This window comes from Trematomus bernacchii, unplaced genomic scaffold (genome assembly GCF_902827165.1).
Source record: "Trematomus bernacchii unplaced genomic scaffold, fTreBer1.1, whole genome shotgun sequence".
In the NCBI taxonomy this organism is placed as follows: domain Eukaryota; kingdom Metazoa; phylum Chordata; class Actinopteri; order Perciformes; family Nototheniidae; genus Trematomus; species Trematomus bernacchii.
The window spans coordinates 4251075-4270475 of NW_022987531.1; the positions used below are offsets into that span (position 1 = coordinate 4251075).

At 38.6% G+C, this 19401-nt stretch overlaps 1 protein-coding gene across 1 annotated transcript in view; it reads right to left on the bottom strand.

Moving 5' to 3' along the window:
- Window positions 1-18345, bottom strand: part of slc24a3 (solute carrier family 24 member 3) — a 112065-nt gene extending 93720 nt beyond the window's left edge. The window contains exon 1 of the mRNA XM_034122149.1: window positions 18032-18345. Coding sequence (XP_033978040.1) covers window positions 18032-18212 — 181 coding nt within the window. The 5' untranslated portion in view covers window positions 18213-18345. The remainder of the gene's footprint in view (window positions 1-18031) is intronic.
- Between the last annotated feature and the right edge of the window lie 1056 nt (window positions 18346-19401).

The window sequence follows — 19401 nt, forward strand, 5'->3', positions numbered from 1 at the left end:
AAGATCTATTAGGGCCTGTGTCCAAATAGTGCCTTTTTCTGAAAGCCAGCGTCTTTTCTCGTTCTCAATGAGAACAGAGTACATGTCGTCGCATGAGGTCACCTCGACACACTGCAACTAGTGCCTTCTTTATGAGCAGTCCGCCTTTGTTGTGCAGCCGATCCAAGTGCTTTGAGCTAAAGATATTTAAACTTTTCAGAAAAGTGCTGGTCACTTGTTTTATATGTATCTTTCAGATAGAAACTATAGTATCATAACAATTACCGAAGAACCTGTTAGTTTAAGCTGATCGGCCAAGCGGACGCTGAATGTTACTGCGAATCAGCATTATACTTTTATCTCCATTCATGGATCGTCCTCCTTGCTTTGAGAGTGCTAAAGCCCATTCATACATAATAAAAAGCTTTGGGTCGATGATAGTCCTTCATATGTGATATTACTTTCATAGAAACAGTAAAAAAAGCGCAAAGCCGTTTTATTGTTGAGGAAATGCCACATGGCCTTAGTTTACTACAAAAAGCAATCAGGTGATTAGACATAGGTGATTTACAGTACATAATGGTTTTGCCACAGTAGTAGGCCATATACTGTATCTCCACATTTGTATAGTGCAATCAAAATATATCTTCCATTTGCCTTCTATTGTAACATTTTCCTTAGTGAAGCAGAACATTTGAGCGGTGTACAGTTATTGAAGGAAATCCTTCGCAGAAGGTTGAAAGGATAACAGGACCAGGGATCTATTCTTAAGCTTTTCAAAGAATATGTTATCTTCATGTAATTGTAGAAAGAAGTAACAACAAAAACAGGCTTATCGTTTTCAGTAAAGCCAAAGAGAAAAACATCAAAGACACAAAAAGGATCGAAAATAATGAGGCAACATTATCCAAGTGGCATTTTTGAAGAAAGTCCTGTTTCTTATTTAGGAAACACTAATGCTTGAAGAGAAATTAGGGACACATAATAATCTTCACTCTGATTCCGTTTCATTTGAATTTGACTTCACTGACCTTTCCTCCAGCCAATTGAACTAAATCCGCTCTTTCTTTCTGGCCCATAGCAGATCCATGTCTCTTTGCATGAGCAGCTCACCCAATACACATGTCACATACAATAACCCACATGATATCACCAGGATGCTACTGATGTCACACTGTGTGAATGTATAACATAAGTGCCATGATCCCTTTGTCAATGAAGCGTACGTGACGCAAGAAAAGTCCAGGTCCATAACCTGACCAGATTTGTACTGCCTCTACGAAGACTTGCTGCATGAATGCTCCTGCACAAATAATGTACGAGCTTCAGAGGAAAAGAAGACTGGACAAAACACACACTCAGTGAAAACTGTTGATCAAATGCAGAAACGACTTTAGACAAGATAGTTATGTAATCAGGGAGTATCTGCTTAAATTATCCAAAAATGGAATAGGGGAAATGGATGGTGCATTGTCTGTGGAGAGGTTTGAGATAAAAAGCTTAAAAATGTCTTATAATATAATGTTTTAAGGAGGTACAGTATGGGTGTAAGACGGCTGCACAGGTTGAAAGACTGATTTGACGAGTCACAAGGTTTGCTTTCCACTCTGACTCTTATGTGGGCTTGACCTTCTGGTCCCAATTCTACATTGACAAGCATAGTAGAAAGTGGCTTTGTCTTCTTTGAAAATTATACGAAACATAGACTCAGTTGTTTAGGGATCAAACTGTCACTCAATGTGTTCTTAAGACTGCTTAAAAATCCAAGATTTTTTCACGAAAACCTTTCAAAAACTGTCATCCCGTCTCCCAGAGTTACATACTTACATACACAGAATATTACACATTATCTATGCCGATCCAACTTTTTATCAAGCAAGACGTTGACAGATTGCCTTCTGGCAGCCAGACACCCTATCTAATGAAAAAAGCGAGTTTTCTGAATGAAGAGGCAGATAAGTCGACAGCTCCACTCATTATCTTTCCAGCGAGGAGATAAATATCCTGAGCACATTTGTCTTTTCAAATACGCTTTTCTAATTAATACCATCATAAGCTTCTCTCCAACTGTCTTCAACACACATCTCGCACACAGACACATCTCATTCAGAGTCACCTGAGAGTATGTTTAATTTGATCAGAGTAATTAAAAGCATATTGAGTTCCTCTGGCTGTGCTAAGAGTAGGTGAACAGCACTGTGATTGTGTTTGCATTGGTCCGGGCCCTGCAGGCGAATCAGTGAAGGATAGCTCAATCACAAATCTCACTGTTTCATCAACAAGAGCAAATTAAATCATTCAGAAATAAATGAAGTTGGATTAAACACTTGTTTTACGTGTCTTTAGTCTGAGAGGGGTAATATATATAACAGTAAAAAGCAGTGTTTAGGCTGCTGTGGGCTGAAAGAGGTTTATCTTCCTGAAGAAATGTTAAAGGATGTTGATTATTGAATTAGAACAATGTCCACATGAAAATACAAAGCAAGCGTAAACTTGATTGGATTTACCTAAAGTTTACCATTTTTATTTTTAAGGTTTTATCCATGCTAGAGGCCAGGGTTTAGGGATGGCAACGTTGGATAGTAGGTCTATTCACCACTTTGTCCAGATTGAAATATCTTCACAAATACATGGAAGATTGCAGTGAAATTGTATCCAGATATGGTCCTGGATTAGGAATCATACTGCAATGATGATTCCAACTAGGATGACACAGGTCAAAGTTTTCACCTTGCTAAATATCTAAACATCTTCTTGAGGAACTGGCACAGAACTTGAAAGAGACATGCATGGTTCCCAGACGATGTATCCTAATGACTACAGTGATCGCCCGGCTTTTCATGTTGCCCCAAAATGAAGTTGACATATTTGGTTCAGAGATAAATATCTTAACAACTATTGGTTGGATTGCTAAAACCACTGATACAACATTTATGTTCCACCCAGGATTATTTGTAACAACATTGGTGATCCCTTGTTTACCTAAGTTTAGGTCAAAACCTCTGTATTTGTACTACTGTAAATACAACAACCAAAATCACATGCATTACTTTCACGCTAATATAGCAAACGTTATCCACTCAAAAAAGATACCTGCTTAACTTTTTAGGTGTCATCTTAATGTTGCCATTGAGATCTTGTAAGCATGCTGATAGCATTCAGCTAACGAAAAGACGCCGCTGTTTGTATGTACAGCCTCAACTAGCTGTTAGCATGACAGGGGACTTGCAAGCTGTTTCTTCCTTCAATTGTATCAATTTAATGCAAATAAATGAAAAAGTTTACCGCCAGACTTATACTTGTAGCCTTTGGGGAAAGCAGCAGGTCTGTTACATTTATAATGTGGATGGAGGGACTCTGAATAGAAAGGCAGAATGTAGAGGGCCGGTGAGAGGTATGGCACGTCTTTGCCAAGCTCCTCAAAGAAATGCTTAATGAGGACTTTTTGTTCTCCTGCGACACAGTTTTATGTCTTAGACTCTAAATGTTATACATCATTGATGTTGATAGTATGCATCCTATGTAAACTCTCTTTGATTGATCCCTAATATATTCGATGATAATAAGAAGTCCGTATTCATATTATAAATGTGGGTGGGTGAGACACGAGACAATTTTACCGACCATTTTTGTCTCTGCAAAGACCGACAACACTACAGTTAACAGCACTTACAGTGATCAACACCTTATAACAATGAAAAAAGATTGGGACAACACCATTTCTTCACAGTCATTTGCCTATAGTTATGATGTAGTCCGCTTCTCATTTTAGGTATTTTCAAAAATTGTTGAAAACACCTAGTTTGTTATACTGCCCAAAAGTAATTACAAATGTGGAAAGAAGCAAGTGAGGAGAATATGAAGTGATAAAGGAAGGCGTAAAAAAGACAGCAGGTCTACAGAATCTTATACAATGGTACCACTCCTCAGGGATGGACCCCACTCTTTAACTCTTCCTCTTTTCATCTTTCTCTCTGAGCAGTGCGAAGATCCCAGAATACACATGGCGGGAACAAAAATAGGCTTTGAGCTGGGTGATGAATTAGCCGGGCGTATTTGGGGAGCAATGGAGCGATGAGATAGAGAGTGAGAGATAGAAAATAGCTCCTAATATTTAATCACAGCTTGATCTAATACAGTAAAGGGCCCACAGACACACTCAGTGACCCTTGCTTGGATTTGTCCATTCATCATCACTATGGGATGACAGTGTGTGTGTGTGTGTGTGTGTGTGTGTGTGTGTGTGTGTGTGTGTGTGTGTGTGTGTGTGTGTGTGTGTGTGTGTGTGTGTGTGTGTGTGTGTGTGTGTGTGTGTGTGTGTGTGTGTGTGTGACCATATGATGTAATTATGAAAATGTGAGAAAAGGCTCCTGAGGGTGAGAGATTAAGCTGTTGTTAACAAATTGGGGACACTGTGACACATACAGGAACACAGCTTATGTATCTCAAACTCTCCAGGTGAGGGTTCATTATGCCGCTTTTTCTTGTTTTAGTGTCACTGTAAAATGAATATCTTTGGACACAAACATATTATTGCTGGGACAAAACATGCCAATTGAAGAAGGGCATTCCATGTTTACTTTTGACTATTATGGGACAATTTCATATACCTAGGGATGGGTATTGAGAACCTGTTATAAATTAGTACCTGTAACTGATTGGTCAGTATCGGGATACCGATAAGGTGCTGGCCAAACGGTGCTGTCATCAGTATTTTTTCCTAATACCCATCCCTATCCTACCCTATACTTCATTATCCAGTTAATGGTACATGGGGGCATGACGCAACATCTTGCAAGAAACAGCGTCTGAGGGCTTCTTAACATTTAATAAACTATGAATGTGTCATACTCACTTAACGGGAAGAAACTCAGCTTTCAGACAATATTACATTTTTTTAGCCAAACGAAACAAAAGGGTAATAACAAAGGCTCTGAATTAGCCCTGAGCGAAAGAATGCTAACACACTTGTTTTCCATCAATCTTGACACAGGGTACTTATTATATGTTATAGTTTGGATTCCTAAAGCTTTTAGTCTAATATACCATTATTCAAGGGTGGTTTTCCTATAAATAATGTTTTTTTTTTTGGACGGACACTATAATTTACATTTTTTTACTATGTTCAATCTGAATTTACTTTAAAAGGCTTTTCTACATCCAACTCACATCCAACATCCAAAGGTTTATCATTGCTTTGAGAACAAATATTATTAATTTACCCCTTTTAGAAGTGAAGATATAAGCCGCGTTCACACCGCAGTACTTTTCCCACTTTAGTTCCGATATAGTTCCGAAATGTCGCGTTCACACCAAAAAGAGCCGGAACTAAAATGAGTTCATGAGAACCTTTTTTACCCCCTTTTCCGTCCCTGCTAGAGAGCAGGTACTTTCGTGGGAGAAAAAGGTTCCTATGTCTGATTGGCTGGGCGGAATGCAAACCACGCCCCGTAAAACTCCCAAAAAGTTTTGCTGGGAGTCCCAGCAGCTTCTACTGAAGCCAGTCCCCAACTCCTGGGACTTCCGGCCTGGGACTCCGGGTGGCAGTATACGCCGTGAAGTTGTTTGCGGCCTGCCAGTAAACCCAAAGCAGAAGAAGAAGAAGTGACGTCAGCGGCTTCATTTGCCTAATCCTTCCCCAGGAACTTATTCCGGTGTGAACGCGATCTGTACTTAGTTCATGAGAACTAAAGAGTTCTCATGAACTAAGTTCTCATGAATCTTTGTGGGAAAAGTACTGCGGTGTGAATGCGCCTATAGTCAATTGTTCTGGGAATGTCATTTCGAGCCTGAGGCCTGAAAAACAGGCTCGGGGCTCAACTGGTTAAACCATACTAAATTGAACTATCACAGACTATACTATGCCAAACTATACACTTCTATATTATACTTTCACATATCATACTGTGGTGTAATGTAATAAGTAATAGAAGTGTTCATCTTTTCTCCTCAGACAACTGAAAATGTTTCTTGATACATGGGCTGCGATATTCAACTGATACACTGTTACCGATGTAAGCAAATTCAATACAAATCTGATACTTCAATACGAATACCTCGACTCAAAGCAATGGGATTTTTGGAATTCGACACTGCAAAAAGTAAGACATGTTTTGTTCAGCAGGATTATCTGCACATATTAACGTAGGACATATTGCTTCACCACTCTACAGGCTATGTTTCTTCTTTTAATCATTCAGCGTCCCCTTCCTTCAGCTTCCTCCAATAGTTTTGTCTTTTCATAGCGGGTTGAAAGCGTTACTGCAACCTACTGTACTGGAGGATTTAGTATAAGATATTGTCCCAAGGTTAGGGTTAGGGTCATATCATATCATATCATAGGGTAAACAGGGTTAGGTTTAGGGTTAACTTCTATCCTGACCATTTCTTCCAACCACTTCTCACAATATGAACTCAAAATGAAATGATGCTGCTCACAGTGTCCATACACCCAGCAGAGAGGTATGGCATCAACCACATGATCCCACACTGCTCTATAGCTTGTCATCCAAACTCTTCCCCCACAGTTCAAAGTGTCATTTACTCTGTTACATACTGGATCTGCTGTGCTTTCGATTAATTATTCATCTCCGGGCTTTAATTAAACATGGGCAGTGACTTGGAATCAACCAAAACCTTATCATAACCTCATTATTTGCGAGATGCCTGTGATTTATATATGTGTGTGAAGTGCTTGTACTTGTAGTCTACTTCACCTAAAACTGTAAGTAGAGAATAGCTCTATTACATTTGAAGGGCATACAGATTATTATGTGCATGGAATCTGCAGTTCCTCCAGCTCTTCACCACGTTTTAGCATCTTTTAGCTAAATGTTTTAGTTTTACAGTTAGCAACATTTTCAGTCCCTCATCTGCACTTCTAAACACAGCAGGATGCTGTTTTTGAAGAAATGTAAATGTTTTTTTCTAAATGCAGCAAGGTATATTTTTACAATATCAGTCATTATGGTACGAAGTGGAGCCAATGAACAGTAAAACAACATTTTAAAGAGGTCATATTGTGCAAATGTTCAGGTTCATATCAGTATGTCTCCATGCTTTAATGTTCAAAAGCTCTTTATTTGTCTCATACTGCCTGTGCTGCAGCACCTCTTTTCACCCTCTGTCTGAAACCAGAGCCCAGTCTGCTCTGATTGGTTAGCTGGCTGGCTCTTTTGTGATTGGTCAACCGCTTAGAGATGTATTGGAAATGTCCCACCACTTGGCCTATCAGATACATGCATGTGTTGGAGCCTTGGGGAGAGTATGTAGGAAAGAAACTCCCTTTGAAAGGAACTTTGGGATTTCAGCCTTTGCAGACCATTTACATGCACAGAAAACTATAGCAGACACTACAGGAAAGAGACAAGCACAAAAAGCACAAGAGGGCAACTATATGAAAAGCATGGGCTATTTCTTCTTTAAATGAAACCAGCCAAAGACAATGATGATATGTCAGCATAGTTTGAGTGAATGTGTTTCTGTATGAGGGTTATGGGGCCTATCACGCCTAGTATTCAATGTGTGGACCTGTTCCCCACTAGGGTTGCAAAATTCCGGGATTTTTCAAAGATGGAAACTTCCCACGGGAATTAACGGGAATTAACGGGAATAAACTGGGAATTTTCTAAATTGAAGGTTGGCTCTTCATAGGGAACTTAAATATAGTTGGGGAAAGTATATTTTAGCATAATCTTGACTAAAACAAACAGATGCCATTCAAGTACACTTGAATATCCATGCCATAGCACACTGCTTACTGCATGGTTATTGAGACCACACAAAGGTTCGCAACAGGCTCACAAATGTGAGAGTGGAAAAACTGATTGGCATTCGGGCAAACCTAAGGCTCTTTGAGCCTGACACAGAGCCATCCTCAATAAGGCTGGACAGTGACACTGAAGAGGAAGACTCAGAGTTGGATGTTGATGAGGCCCAGGAAGAGCCCATTGACTGAAAGGGTTTAGCAAAAATGCAGAGGATTGCTTGAAGGAAGATGTGCATGTGCAGGGGATTTTTGGATGGGGGGTGCATTTTTGTTCATTTTTTAATGAGTGGGGTTGGGGGGGATGAGTAACATTTAACTCAACATTCCTGTTTTCGTTCTTCAATGACACAAATAATTATTCAATAAAATAATTAAAACTTGTTCTGTTCTACTTAAAAAAAAAAAAAAAATCTAAAAAAGATCTGTTGAAATGTCATGTTTTTTGGTTTAATTTTGCATTGAATATTTCCAAAATTCCCCAGCTTAACTTCCCATGGAAACTTTCCGGAAACGTTCCGCCCCTTTGCAACCCTATTCCCCACACATTACAATGGGACAATAGAGCTTAGCTTTGAGTTACCCACACCTGCAGTGCATTGTTTTGCTGAAGGGACATTGCAAAAGCAGAGCATCAGAAAATGAAAAAAATGCAGTTCAACCCACAATGTCAGCCTGTCACACTACAGACAAAGTTTGATTTGAGTGACCTGTATAAAGTGGTATAGGAATGATTACAAAATATATAGAAATGGGTTAGCAAAGTTTGAATATTTCCATTTGATGAATTAATGTAGCACTACACTTTGTTGGTTTTGAGTGCTCAATAATAACATCATATACAACATCAGTCATAACTAAACCTTTTGTACTTTTAGAAACTAAAACATCATCAATAAATTCAGCTCTAGAGTACACAAACATGTATTTCCCTTGGTTTACTGGGTTTACTAAACACCTTGTGTTGCTTATTTTTCTGTCCCTTAGTACCCTGATCTATTTGCATGTGTTTCCAGGACCAATCTGTACATAAAAGATTGTTCTGTTTATTTAACTTCTGAACGTGAACTGGCACTGCATTTGTTTTTGATGTAGCTTAATGTGTCTCTGACTCCCTTATGTTTATTTACTGAATTACCATCTGGATTTCATGTGAACCCTGGAAACTCCTCAACAATCCCTATGGAACAGAGAGTTAGTGAATTAACTTCACAGGAAATACATAATTAAATGTAAAAGAAAAAGATGTAAAGACTCTCGAATGGTAGAGTTTGGGCAGCTTGAACAATCTTTTTCACAACTCTCAGTAACCTTCCCATAATGATCTCTCAAAGAATTCCTTCAAGAAAACATACACCATCTATTAGATCCTTTTACCCTGACTGTGTCACAGCAGCAGAACTCCTACGCCAAGTGTCCTCGCACACCACATGATTGTCTGAACTTCAAAGATGTGATGTAGCATCAGGACTCAATTTTGGTTCTTTTCTGCCATTGTACACACAGAGTCCCACAGAGCGATACAGGAAATCATTCCAGCCAAAAGGAATAATCCTGTACAACAAATCACCTCTGGCTGGCAGAGAACTCCCAGCTCCAGAGTTTGTTTAGTTTCTCACCTTTCTATAACCCTGAACAATATGCACATATTTTACTTTTATAATTGTACTTACACCATCTCACAGGATCTAATTGGAATTTTAAAATAGCTACTTTGCACAATTATTGTTATTTATTTTATATTGTGTATTCTTTCAATATCGTGGATACGATACACATATATTTGTTTTATTATATTTGTATTTTATTCTATTTTTAACATATTGTTTGATCAATTGCAATGGCTGTTAAAAATCCATCCATCCATCCAACGATGGATTCCTGATTCATTGATGAATAATTGTTTCGTTGAATTGCACATACTGTAATTACACTACTATACCTCATTGGATTTACTTTTTATTTAATAAAACAGCTACTTTGCACATATTTTAATGTTAGTGCCATATGTCTAAATGTTATTATTCTGTACATTTTATATTGTGTATTCTTTAAATAATTTAGATAAATATTTTCTTCTGTGAAAATGTATATATCAGCATTGATCCATCCATAGGGAGGATTTGATCCATATCAGCCACTCCTGCCGTCAATATACAACTAGATCTAAGGATTATTGGTGAATTATTTTTTTGATTCATTGTTTTACGATAGTTTAGCCAATAAAATGTCAGAAGACATTAAATAGTTTAACCCTCCTATTGTCTTCGTTTCCCCCCCCTTACTTTGGTGTTCACGGTCAAATTTGACCGGTCCTGTTTTAACTGCTATTACATTAACACAAAAACCATTAATCATCACCAAATTTCATTTAACACCCTTTCAAACTGTAAATATTGTATCAGACTACTGGTATACATGAAAAACTGCAGTAAATATACAAAGAATAGACACTGAACATGTATTGCGTGTGCCAGGTGTGATCCATGTGGGGGGATGGGCACATACGAGCGGGACATGTGTCAAATTGTTCTGTGTGTGTGTGTGTGTTTGTGAGTGCCAGGTGTGATTCACATGGGGGGATTGGGCACATAAGGGGGGTTGACACATTTAGAGTATGTGTGTGTGTGTGTGGGTGTTTGTGTGTGTGTTTTATCTGATCCGGATGGTTACTAATTCCTTTTCTTTATGGCGGTCATGTGACCGGGAACACCATGGTGTTACAAAGTTGACTAAATCATCCAAAATTCAATGAAAGTGGTGATCAGCAATTTTATATGTTCAAATGTCTACTGTGAAGGATATCATAAAGCCTTAATGCAATCGAATGTAAAACAAAAAAGTTATGATTGATGAAAGTAGTAAATCGGTCAGATTTGACCCGAAGACAACAGGAGGGTTAAGTGAAAATGTTTGTGTTTAATCAGACCAATCAGTCCAAAACCTAAAGATATTCAATTCCTAACGATACAAAACAGAGAAAAGCACCAGGAACCAGCAACTGTTCGGCATTAAATGATTCAAAACTGATAGAAATCATTAAACCATAATCAAAACAGTTTCAGATTCATACAATACATTGTACAGTTTCATTTTGTGACATCTGTGCTCCAAAGTGTAGAAAGCCACAGCAGTCAGTAAGCCTCATGAACAATGACACTCAGCATCACTAAGTGTCAGTCACGCACAGAAGCACCTTCAGCTATAGAATGCTACAACCACAATACACAACTGAACTGCACAGGAAATCCTCTCTTCCTGTGTCAATCAAAACTTACAATGCATTTACTTCTGACAAAAAGATATAAGGCGGAGACATGATTGTCTTTAGTGGCTCCAGCCTGCTTTCAATTTCATTTCATATGTGATCTTGGACACTGTCTCCGACCAGGAAGACAATGAACTGTCAGTCTACACTTTTTTAACTGTGCAATTCAGCATTAATATCTATTTCTATACGAATACACCATTATAAACATTCACATGTTATATATTGCAGTACAATGCACACATTTTTACTTTAGCTTCTTACTTTTATATGAATATTTTAGATCTATTGTATTCTATCTTTGGCCTTTCTTGCCTTTCACAACTATACAGTAGCTGTATATATATTTTGTTGAGTGCTAAAAAGTTAAAAGTGGTTCAGGAATGAACAATTAGTTAGCATTTGAGCATTTCGGTTCAGAATGTTGAAGCCTTAGGGGTTTTAGACACCTTTAGCTTAGCGGTGTCTGTGTTTTCCAGCTAAATATTAACTTAACACTTCTGGTGATAGACATTCCGCCTTAAAGAATTTACAAAAGTGGCATTTTTTGGATCGATTATCATTCAAATTAAACCTGTAAGTATCATTATCCTCTGTTTGCCAAGGAGCTGTTATTTTCTCCAAAAATGTAACAAGTGCAATGCTAACTTCCTGGTCGGCCTAGAAAAATATGTCATCCCTTCACCACTCCACTAAAGTGATCTTTTCCCAGCTTTATTTTTTAGTTAATTTTCAGTTGTATTACTTTATGATTTAGCCACTACAACAAGGGTATATATACTCTTGTCCATCATTAGTCAAAAATTTACAATATAATTCTCAGCATTCTAATCCAGAGAGAGACTGTAGGTGCTCAGCAACACAAAGCCATCTGTCAGAGCTTGGACTCGCTTTCACAAAGCGCGCTTCTATAATGAAGTGCTGCACGACCATCGGATGGAGAGGGGTGTAGAGAGCAGGCAGAATGAGAAAAGAGAGGAGAATGAAGCATAAGTAATACAAAGCAAATGAGGGAAGAAGAGAGGGAGAGAAATCCATATATTGTAGTCCCTGATGAACACCAGTGAGCCATTTGCACCTCATTTTCTAACTGTTTCATTTATCACACACACACACATACTTGCTTTGTGTCATGGAGCTGTTCATTTCACAGCAGTGCAAAGAACAATGGTGTCTATATTTTCCTTTCAAGTGAGAAATGTTAACGCTCTTTAAAGGCTATGTTTGTTTGTGGTAACCTTGATGTGCAACTATAACATTCTGCGCAGGTGAAGGTCACTTCCTCCATGCTCAGCAAAGTCACTCACAGCAAAGTGGAGAAAATAATCTGTGTATACCTGAAATGTGTGACTATTTGTACATTTACACACACAATTTAAATTATAATCACACAGGTGCATTATTTCCTAAGTACATATAAAATGATTTGATTGATTGATAGCTCAAGGTGTTATAGGATAAAGCTGCAATGGTCAATTTCATATTTTGTTCTACGACATAAAATGTCAGTAAAATACCCCACTGGTGAATGTCGGAAGATTTGTCTTTGTCTTAAAAAAGCGGTTGCTAACAAGGGCCTAATTGAAACAATAAAACATCATCACACCGAACATTAGCCGACTTTAGCTAAGTGACTGTTACATGAAGTAATGCGACCACAATGCAGTTCCTTCATAGCTTGAAGTTATTTTCAAATATTTTCAACCTGGATTCGAAGCTGAACCCTCCGCTCTGGGAACAAGCCACAGTACATGGGTAGTCAAATCTAACAATTGAGCTATATGGCGGACCGTTGTTACCTTTTTACATCTGGTGATTGCATTTACGCTTTAAAAATCATAAAACCATGAATGTGTGTTGCCTTATTTTATATATATTTTGAAATCCATTCGAAATTATCCCATTGATTTTAGTCAAAGGAGCTCTTGCAATGCTAACTTCCAGCTGGGCCAGAAGCATACCTCGTAGTTGCACCTCCAAAAGGGAATATAATCTGCTAGAGGGGGATATACCTAAGTGCCATTGAAATGAAGGGGAGAGGACTGGATGAGAGCAGAGTAAATGAGAGAGTAGACGGAGGAGGGAGAAATGGATGCATGGCAATAGGTGAGAGAGGTTGTTTGTGTCACACTGGGGGAATGTGGCTCTCTCTTCACACAGGATGACCCAGATCCAGCTGAATTAGACACAGTCCTGTTTCTGGAAGTTCAGTGTGCATTAGTGTTTGTGTCTTTGTTGATGCCAGCTTAGGTATGAGAGTAGAAGAGTAGAGAAAGCAAAGAGGGACTTGGGGTGTTTCTCAATCGCGAGTACGCTTGCTTGGTAGCACATGTCTGCCGAGCATCTTGCTTCAGAAGCGAGTCAAGAATACTTCCTGGCATTTGGAAAACGAAGAGTGGAACACGCTAGCAAGTGTGCGTCATATGAGAGGCCCCGCCTTACATCTTCCGCCACAGATTTGGGGAAATTGGTCCGTGCGCAAAGCATTGTGAGGATTTTAAGACCGCGGAGTCTACTCATGTGCACACTCGATATTTCTCCAAACGGAGTACGCCGGGCTCGGTAGATTTCCAAGTATGCTGGAGATTGGAACAGTACTTCGGCGGCACTCGATGACGTAGTATGCTTGAAATAGTGGCTCTGAAGCAGCTTTACTCGCAATTGAGAAACACCCTTGGTGTAACAACAGATATGTCTCTGGTTTGAGTGTCATACAAGCCCAAAAAACAGCTAATAGAATCAATATAATAATGGTGCTACATATAGCTTTTCTAACCCTAACCCTACATCATAAGCACATTGATTGTGAGACTTTAATGGAGCTTGGTATCTAAAACCAAAGTGTTTGGTATCTGTACTGGATTGTGGACACTGCTTTATACTGGGCATAGAAGTACATTTGTGACTACATGCAACATCTAACAATTTATTTCCATTATGTATTAATGACGTTTTGGGAGCAGTGCAAACACTTTTTTAATAATGTTTGTTTGTCGTGATAAACCCCAAAATGAGGCCTTCAAATGAATACTTTAATGCAGCCTTAATGTGTATTATAATACTGTTAAGGACTATTTGAACACAGAGAAAGAGGGAAATGCAACTTCTCTAAATCTAAATGCCTGTGCTAACGTAACCACATATTGCATTTACCGGTACATATTTAAAAAGTTGCTGATTTCACTATCAAGTGTAGATGGTCAGACTTCACGTTAACATCCTCAATTGTTAGGACACACCCTTGAGACCTACAGTATAGCCTACTCATTATACACACATACTGTACATGCTTCTTTTAGTAAGTATTATTTTTGCTGATATTAAATACTTTACAAATGTATTTGGTTGAACATTTATGCCACTTTTCACAATCAGCCATCTCATCTGGCACACATTTAATTCAAGTTAACATAAATAATTAATAATCCATTCCATCACACATTATAATGTACCACTGAGGGAGGAGCATTAGTCCATTGGTGGTTGATGTTAGAATCTGCCCACTGGCAACATTTACTGACGAATATTTTTCCATTGGATTTTGGAATGTTGCAGAAAATGTGATCTTTGGCAAACATGTTCACGATACTTCCGCGTTTTGTTCAGCAGGATAAAGTCCACATACTAACCCCAATGTTAGCATTTTTAAAGCATTAATATAATAAATAGAACTAAATATCTAACGTTAGGCTATAAACGAGCTATATTAAAGTCACATGACTTCACGTCACCACCGCTAAGCTAAAGGCGACTAATGTTTTTTAGGTCCTAAACTAAAATGCCAAGACCTCTAAAATTAGTGTTGACCACAGACTCTATTTCAGACATCTAACCAAAAACTCATTCAAAATCCATAGAGTTCAAGACTTGGGAACAGGAAGTGCTACAATGCTAACTAATTTTTGGGTTTAATTATGTCTCAAAAAAAGGGGAAGTCATTCCTAGATAACTCTAGTGGTCATATTACTTGACATCTCTCGATCCTCTCTCTTTTTCTGACTCATTTCCACCTCCCATTCCCACTTCATTGATCTCAACATGGACATTTCTTCTCTTCTTATTTCTGACCGATCTCACCATCTTCATCGTACTTTACTCCTCCGTCCTGTCTTCTCCCTCAGCATCTCAGCTCCTCCCCATCACTGCCAATGTCCTAGCTTGCTCCCACTTTTCCTCTTCACATCACCACCCCCCATCCACGTTTTTCTCCACTCTTGTCTCTTTTCCTTTTTGTCTAATTTGGCTCTGAGTCCCGAGGCTTCGTCAGCGCAAAGTGCTCCTTCTGTGCTCGGCCGCTCTATCCCCCCCTCCCGCTCTGCGCTCTAGCGTGCAAGGAAAAGGGGACCCACCGAGTTTTATATTATGTAATGAGATCATCTGGAGACTAATGCTGTATACCAGATATACCAAACAGCCATTAGTGGCTTCTCTATAGTATGACCATTTGTCTGGCTGGTACATACATCTTTTAGATTTCTCACAGATGGATGATGGAGGGACTTTGGCTTGAGTAGCAAGGGTCACTGATATTAAAACCTCCAGATGATAGCAACATGTGTTTGCTCATAAGGGTAATCCTCCTTCCTTTAGTGCTTTTGTCCTGGGTTTAGCTTTTACCTTGTGTTTTTCCAGGAGGTGAGAGGTAGATGAATGCATGAGCTTAGAGGGATGGTGGTGAAATAAGGACAGATGGAGGACAGGGTGGAGAGTTGGGTGCACATCCACGTGTTTGTGCACAGAGCCGTGGGGGGAAAGCGAAGCTATGAGGATCACACACACACCTTAGAAAGAGTGGTTGTTTGTGTGTCCAAGACCTTGAAAACCTTAGTGCGGCCGTAGGGCAACTCAACATGAGAAGAGGTCCTGGTCAATCAGCAACTCAGAACACGTTTATCAGGCAAGGTCATCGTTGACGTTAAAGTGTTCTGACATTCAGTTTGGCGCTGAAATGATTTGTCAATTTTCTGGCTGAGGCAGTATCGGCTTTTACTTAGAGGAATGTTATCAATCATAATTTAATCAAAAAGGGCAAACCTTGACTGAAACTAGATTATATTTGGGGTTGCAATCTCAAAACATCAAGTTTGAAATAAAATGTTCAAAAATCATTTTGCAAACCAGGGAACATTTTATATCAAGGTCCTCTTACTCACATTTTTTAACATCCCTAGTTCTCATGAGGGTTTCACAATAAATCTAAATATGATCAAAATCGCAATACAAAGTAGTCAAAAATAATCGCAATAAGTTATTTTTAACTAATTGTGCAGCACTGGTTTCATGCTGAGATGACTTAAGTTAACTTAAATTGAATCTGCTTAAAAAAAAGTTCAATAAGTGAAGTCAACTAAATATAATGAAATAATGGAAGAATGATAATTGTTTTTCATTGCAATCTTTCAAATGTTTGCACCCTGCTGACTCCTTTTAAACCATGAACTTTTCTAAATCATAGATGTCAATCAAGAGGATGATTCGTGCCCTAGCTGAGAACATATGTAATACGGTGCCCAAAAATCCTTATGGTCAGCAGCACATTATCAAGAAAAGTCAGTCAGTGAGCAATCAACAGTAACATTAGCACTAACAGTAGAACATCCTAACATATATGCTATCCCTCTGGTACTACTAATAGAGGTTATCAACAATGTGTTTTGAAAGATGGACAAGAAGACCCTGGTCCTTAATATGATTCTATACAGCTATAATAATTGTTTCATTCACATCCTGATGACATCACTGGTTATTTTTAGTAACACCCAGCAGCTGACAAAGACACTAAATTATTGGCGCATACTATTTTACACTACTTAAATGTTATAACTGACTAGGGCTGCATGATTTGGAAAAAATTACCAATTGTGATTATTTTTGACTGATAGTACAAATGTGATGTGAATATTAGATTAGAGGGAATTACCATTTTTGAAATATAACTCCCATTATCATTGAAAAAATATAATAATGATAATGGTGTGGGTCTGTAACAAAACAATGATTTTTTTATTAAGTTTAGAATACTGTTTGTAGGCCACACATTCTTTGCAGAAACAAAACATTTTATATAGAATATTTTCAATAATTTTTGCCTTCAACCCATATTGCACTTTCTGGGAATTGGATGTTGCCCTTTTTTTTTCGATTACATTTTGATTAATTGTGCAGCCCTATAACTGACACCTCCATTATGATAAGATGAATACTGATAACCCAGTGGATATGAAGATCCCGGCTAGAGGTGATAAGCTGTTAGAATGATAATTCCAGTTAAGAATATTGCCCTCAAGCTTGACATTGAGTCAATGTCACCAGTGTTCTCAGAATAAGCTGCCGGCGTACCTACAACAAATTAATATCCAGCCCATCAGCTGCCTCTGCTTACTGTAGCTGTGGATTTCTGTTAAGTAATTCACAGAGCAGCAGAGTCAACACTACCATTTCCAGGGGATTATTAGTTACAGATGTTGAGCTGCAAGAAGAAGGCATGTTGTTGTTTCGTTCTTTACAGTGGTTGTAAATGTTTGCACTGATACCCATAAAGCTGTAGTGTACCCTAACAACAAATCTGATACAGATCTAATCCTATTGGGGTCTTTATTTTCTTAATACATGTGACAGCTTATTCAATGATAAGTTTATAGGTTGTACTATATTTGGTACCCAATTGCATTTGTTTATTTGTGTGCCCGTGTTCATAAATCCACATGTTACAGCCTACAACCATTCCTTGATTTAAAAAAAAGTCAGATATTTTACATTAGTTATATTGAAACCTTGTCTGTAGGCCTATATTTTATATGTTGGCATATTAATGTGTTGTTTTAGAAATGTTGAATGTCACAAAAAGCACAAGATTATCAGGAAATGCTTAAATATAACCATGACAGTATGTTTCGTTTGCCTCCAAACTGCCTGTTGTTCCTGCTTGCCAAAACTTCGAATAAACGCTATCCTCTTAACAAAATAAACATTAATTTTAATTGACAATAGGAGACAAGGAAGTCTAAACTGCCCCTTACCTGCTTTCTGAGCCACAGACTTGAGCCCTACGACAAGCCCGAGCATTACCCCGGCAAAGCACATCTGGATGGCGAACAACTCCTTTCGCTTTCTCCGCCTGGCTTTGCTTTTCCGTCGGTTCAGCATCCCTCCTCCTCCGGCGGCCGCCTCCGGCATCCCTTCAACCACCACGCGGGCCATGTCGCTCTTCTTTCGGCGAGCGTTCCGGCGGAACCCCCGGTGGTGGTGCAAAGGTACGAGAAACTGAAGCGAGAGGAAGAGACACAGTGAGGTGCTGTATGGGCACTGAAGTTCCTCGACGAGGGAAGATATGACTGGCTTGTCGATGGATTTGTAAAGTTTAACAGTGTGCATAAGCTAAAACGTCCGGTGTCATATTTCAAAATAAAACTCCAGCTAGCAAAACGTGACCGCAGCTACAGCAAAAATGGTTGCTAGATAGAAAGTTATTTATGTCGAAGGTATTTGTTTGACCAAGGTACTTTACCGTCTATACATAGTTTCATTAAATGGCTGTATAGACAATGGAAATAAAATCAGTTACACATATTTTATAACAATTATTTGTGAAATTCAAATGTGTTTATGTAAAATGAAGAGACTTCTGTTTTTCATCCCAAAATAATTAAACGTTTGAATAATAAGAACATTTCAATGGCTCATATATCTTATTTTTGTATACAAAAAGCTGATAACAAACAAGCCTATATGCTTTTATTTAGAAGTTCCCATTTCCGATTTTTAGCTAACTGTGAGGCGTTTGACGCAGCTTGAAGTGGTTGAGCATAACTGCCTCCCCACAGTGCTTCCACCGTGTTTGGTGGCAGAGGGGCGTGCTTCCTGGCCAAAGCAATCCGCTAGGAGTGTGGTTCTCTGAGGTGATGTTCTTGAAGAAGCGCTGGAGCTCCGTGTCATGTTCATCTGAAGCTGCATGTGCTGCTGCTGAGCTGGAGATGTGACAGAGAGACTGACAAGGGAGGGGCGTGTGCAGAACCAATCCTTCCTGTATCAGTGAAGCAGCATTGAAAAACATTTAAATTAAATACATTTCCTATATGCCTATAGGGAATTGTGTACATAATATGATGTTTTATAATATAGTCTGATATTGTAATCCCTCTTCAAAATTTGAAATATTTACACAAAACATAAAAAGTTCTAAAAGTATTCTAGTATGCACAATAATACACTACTGCTGGATCTAAAAAGAGGCCTCTGACCTCTCTATAATGACACATTAGATGGATGTTTTTATTTAAGAAGCACAGCAGAGAAAGGAACATAAGTAAAAGGGAAGGAGAAAGTTATTATAATTAATGCATTAACATTGTATCTCGGAAGTCGGAACTGGGAATGACATCACATTTGA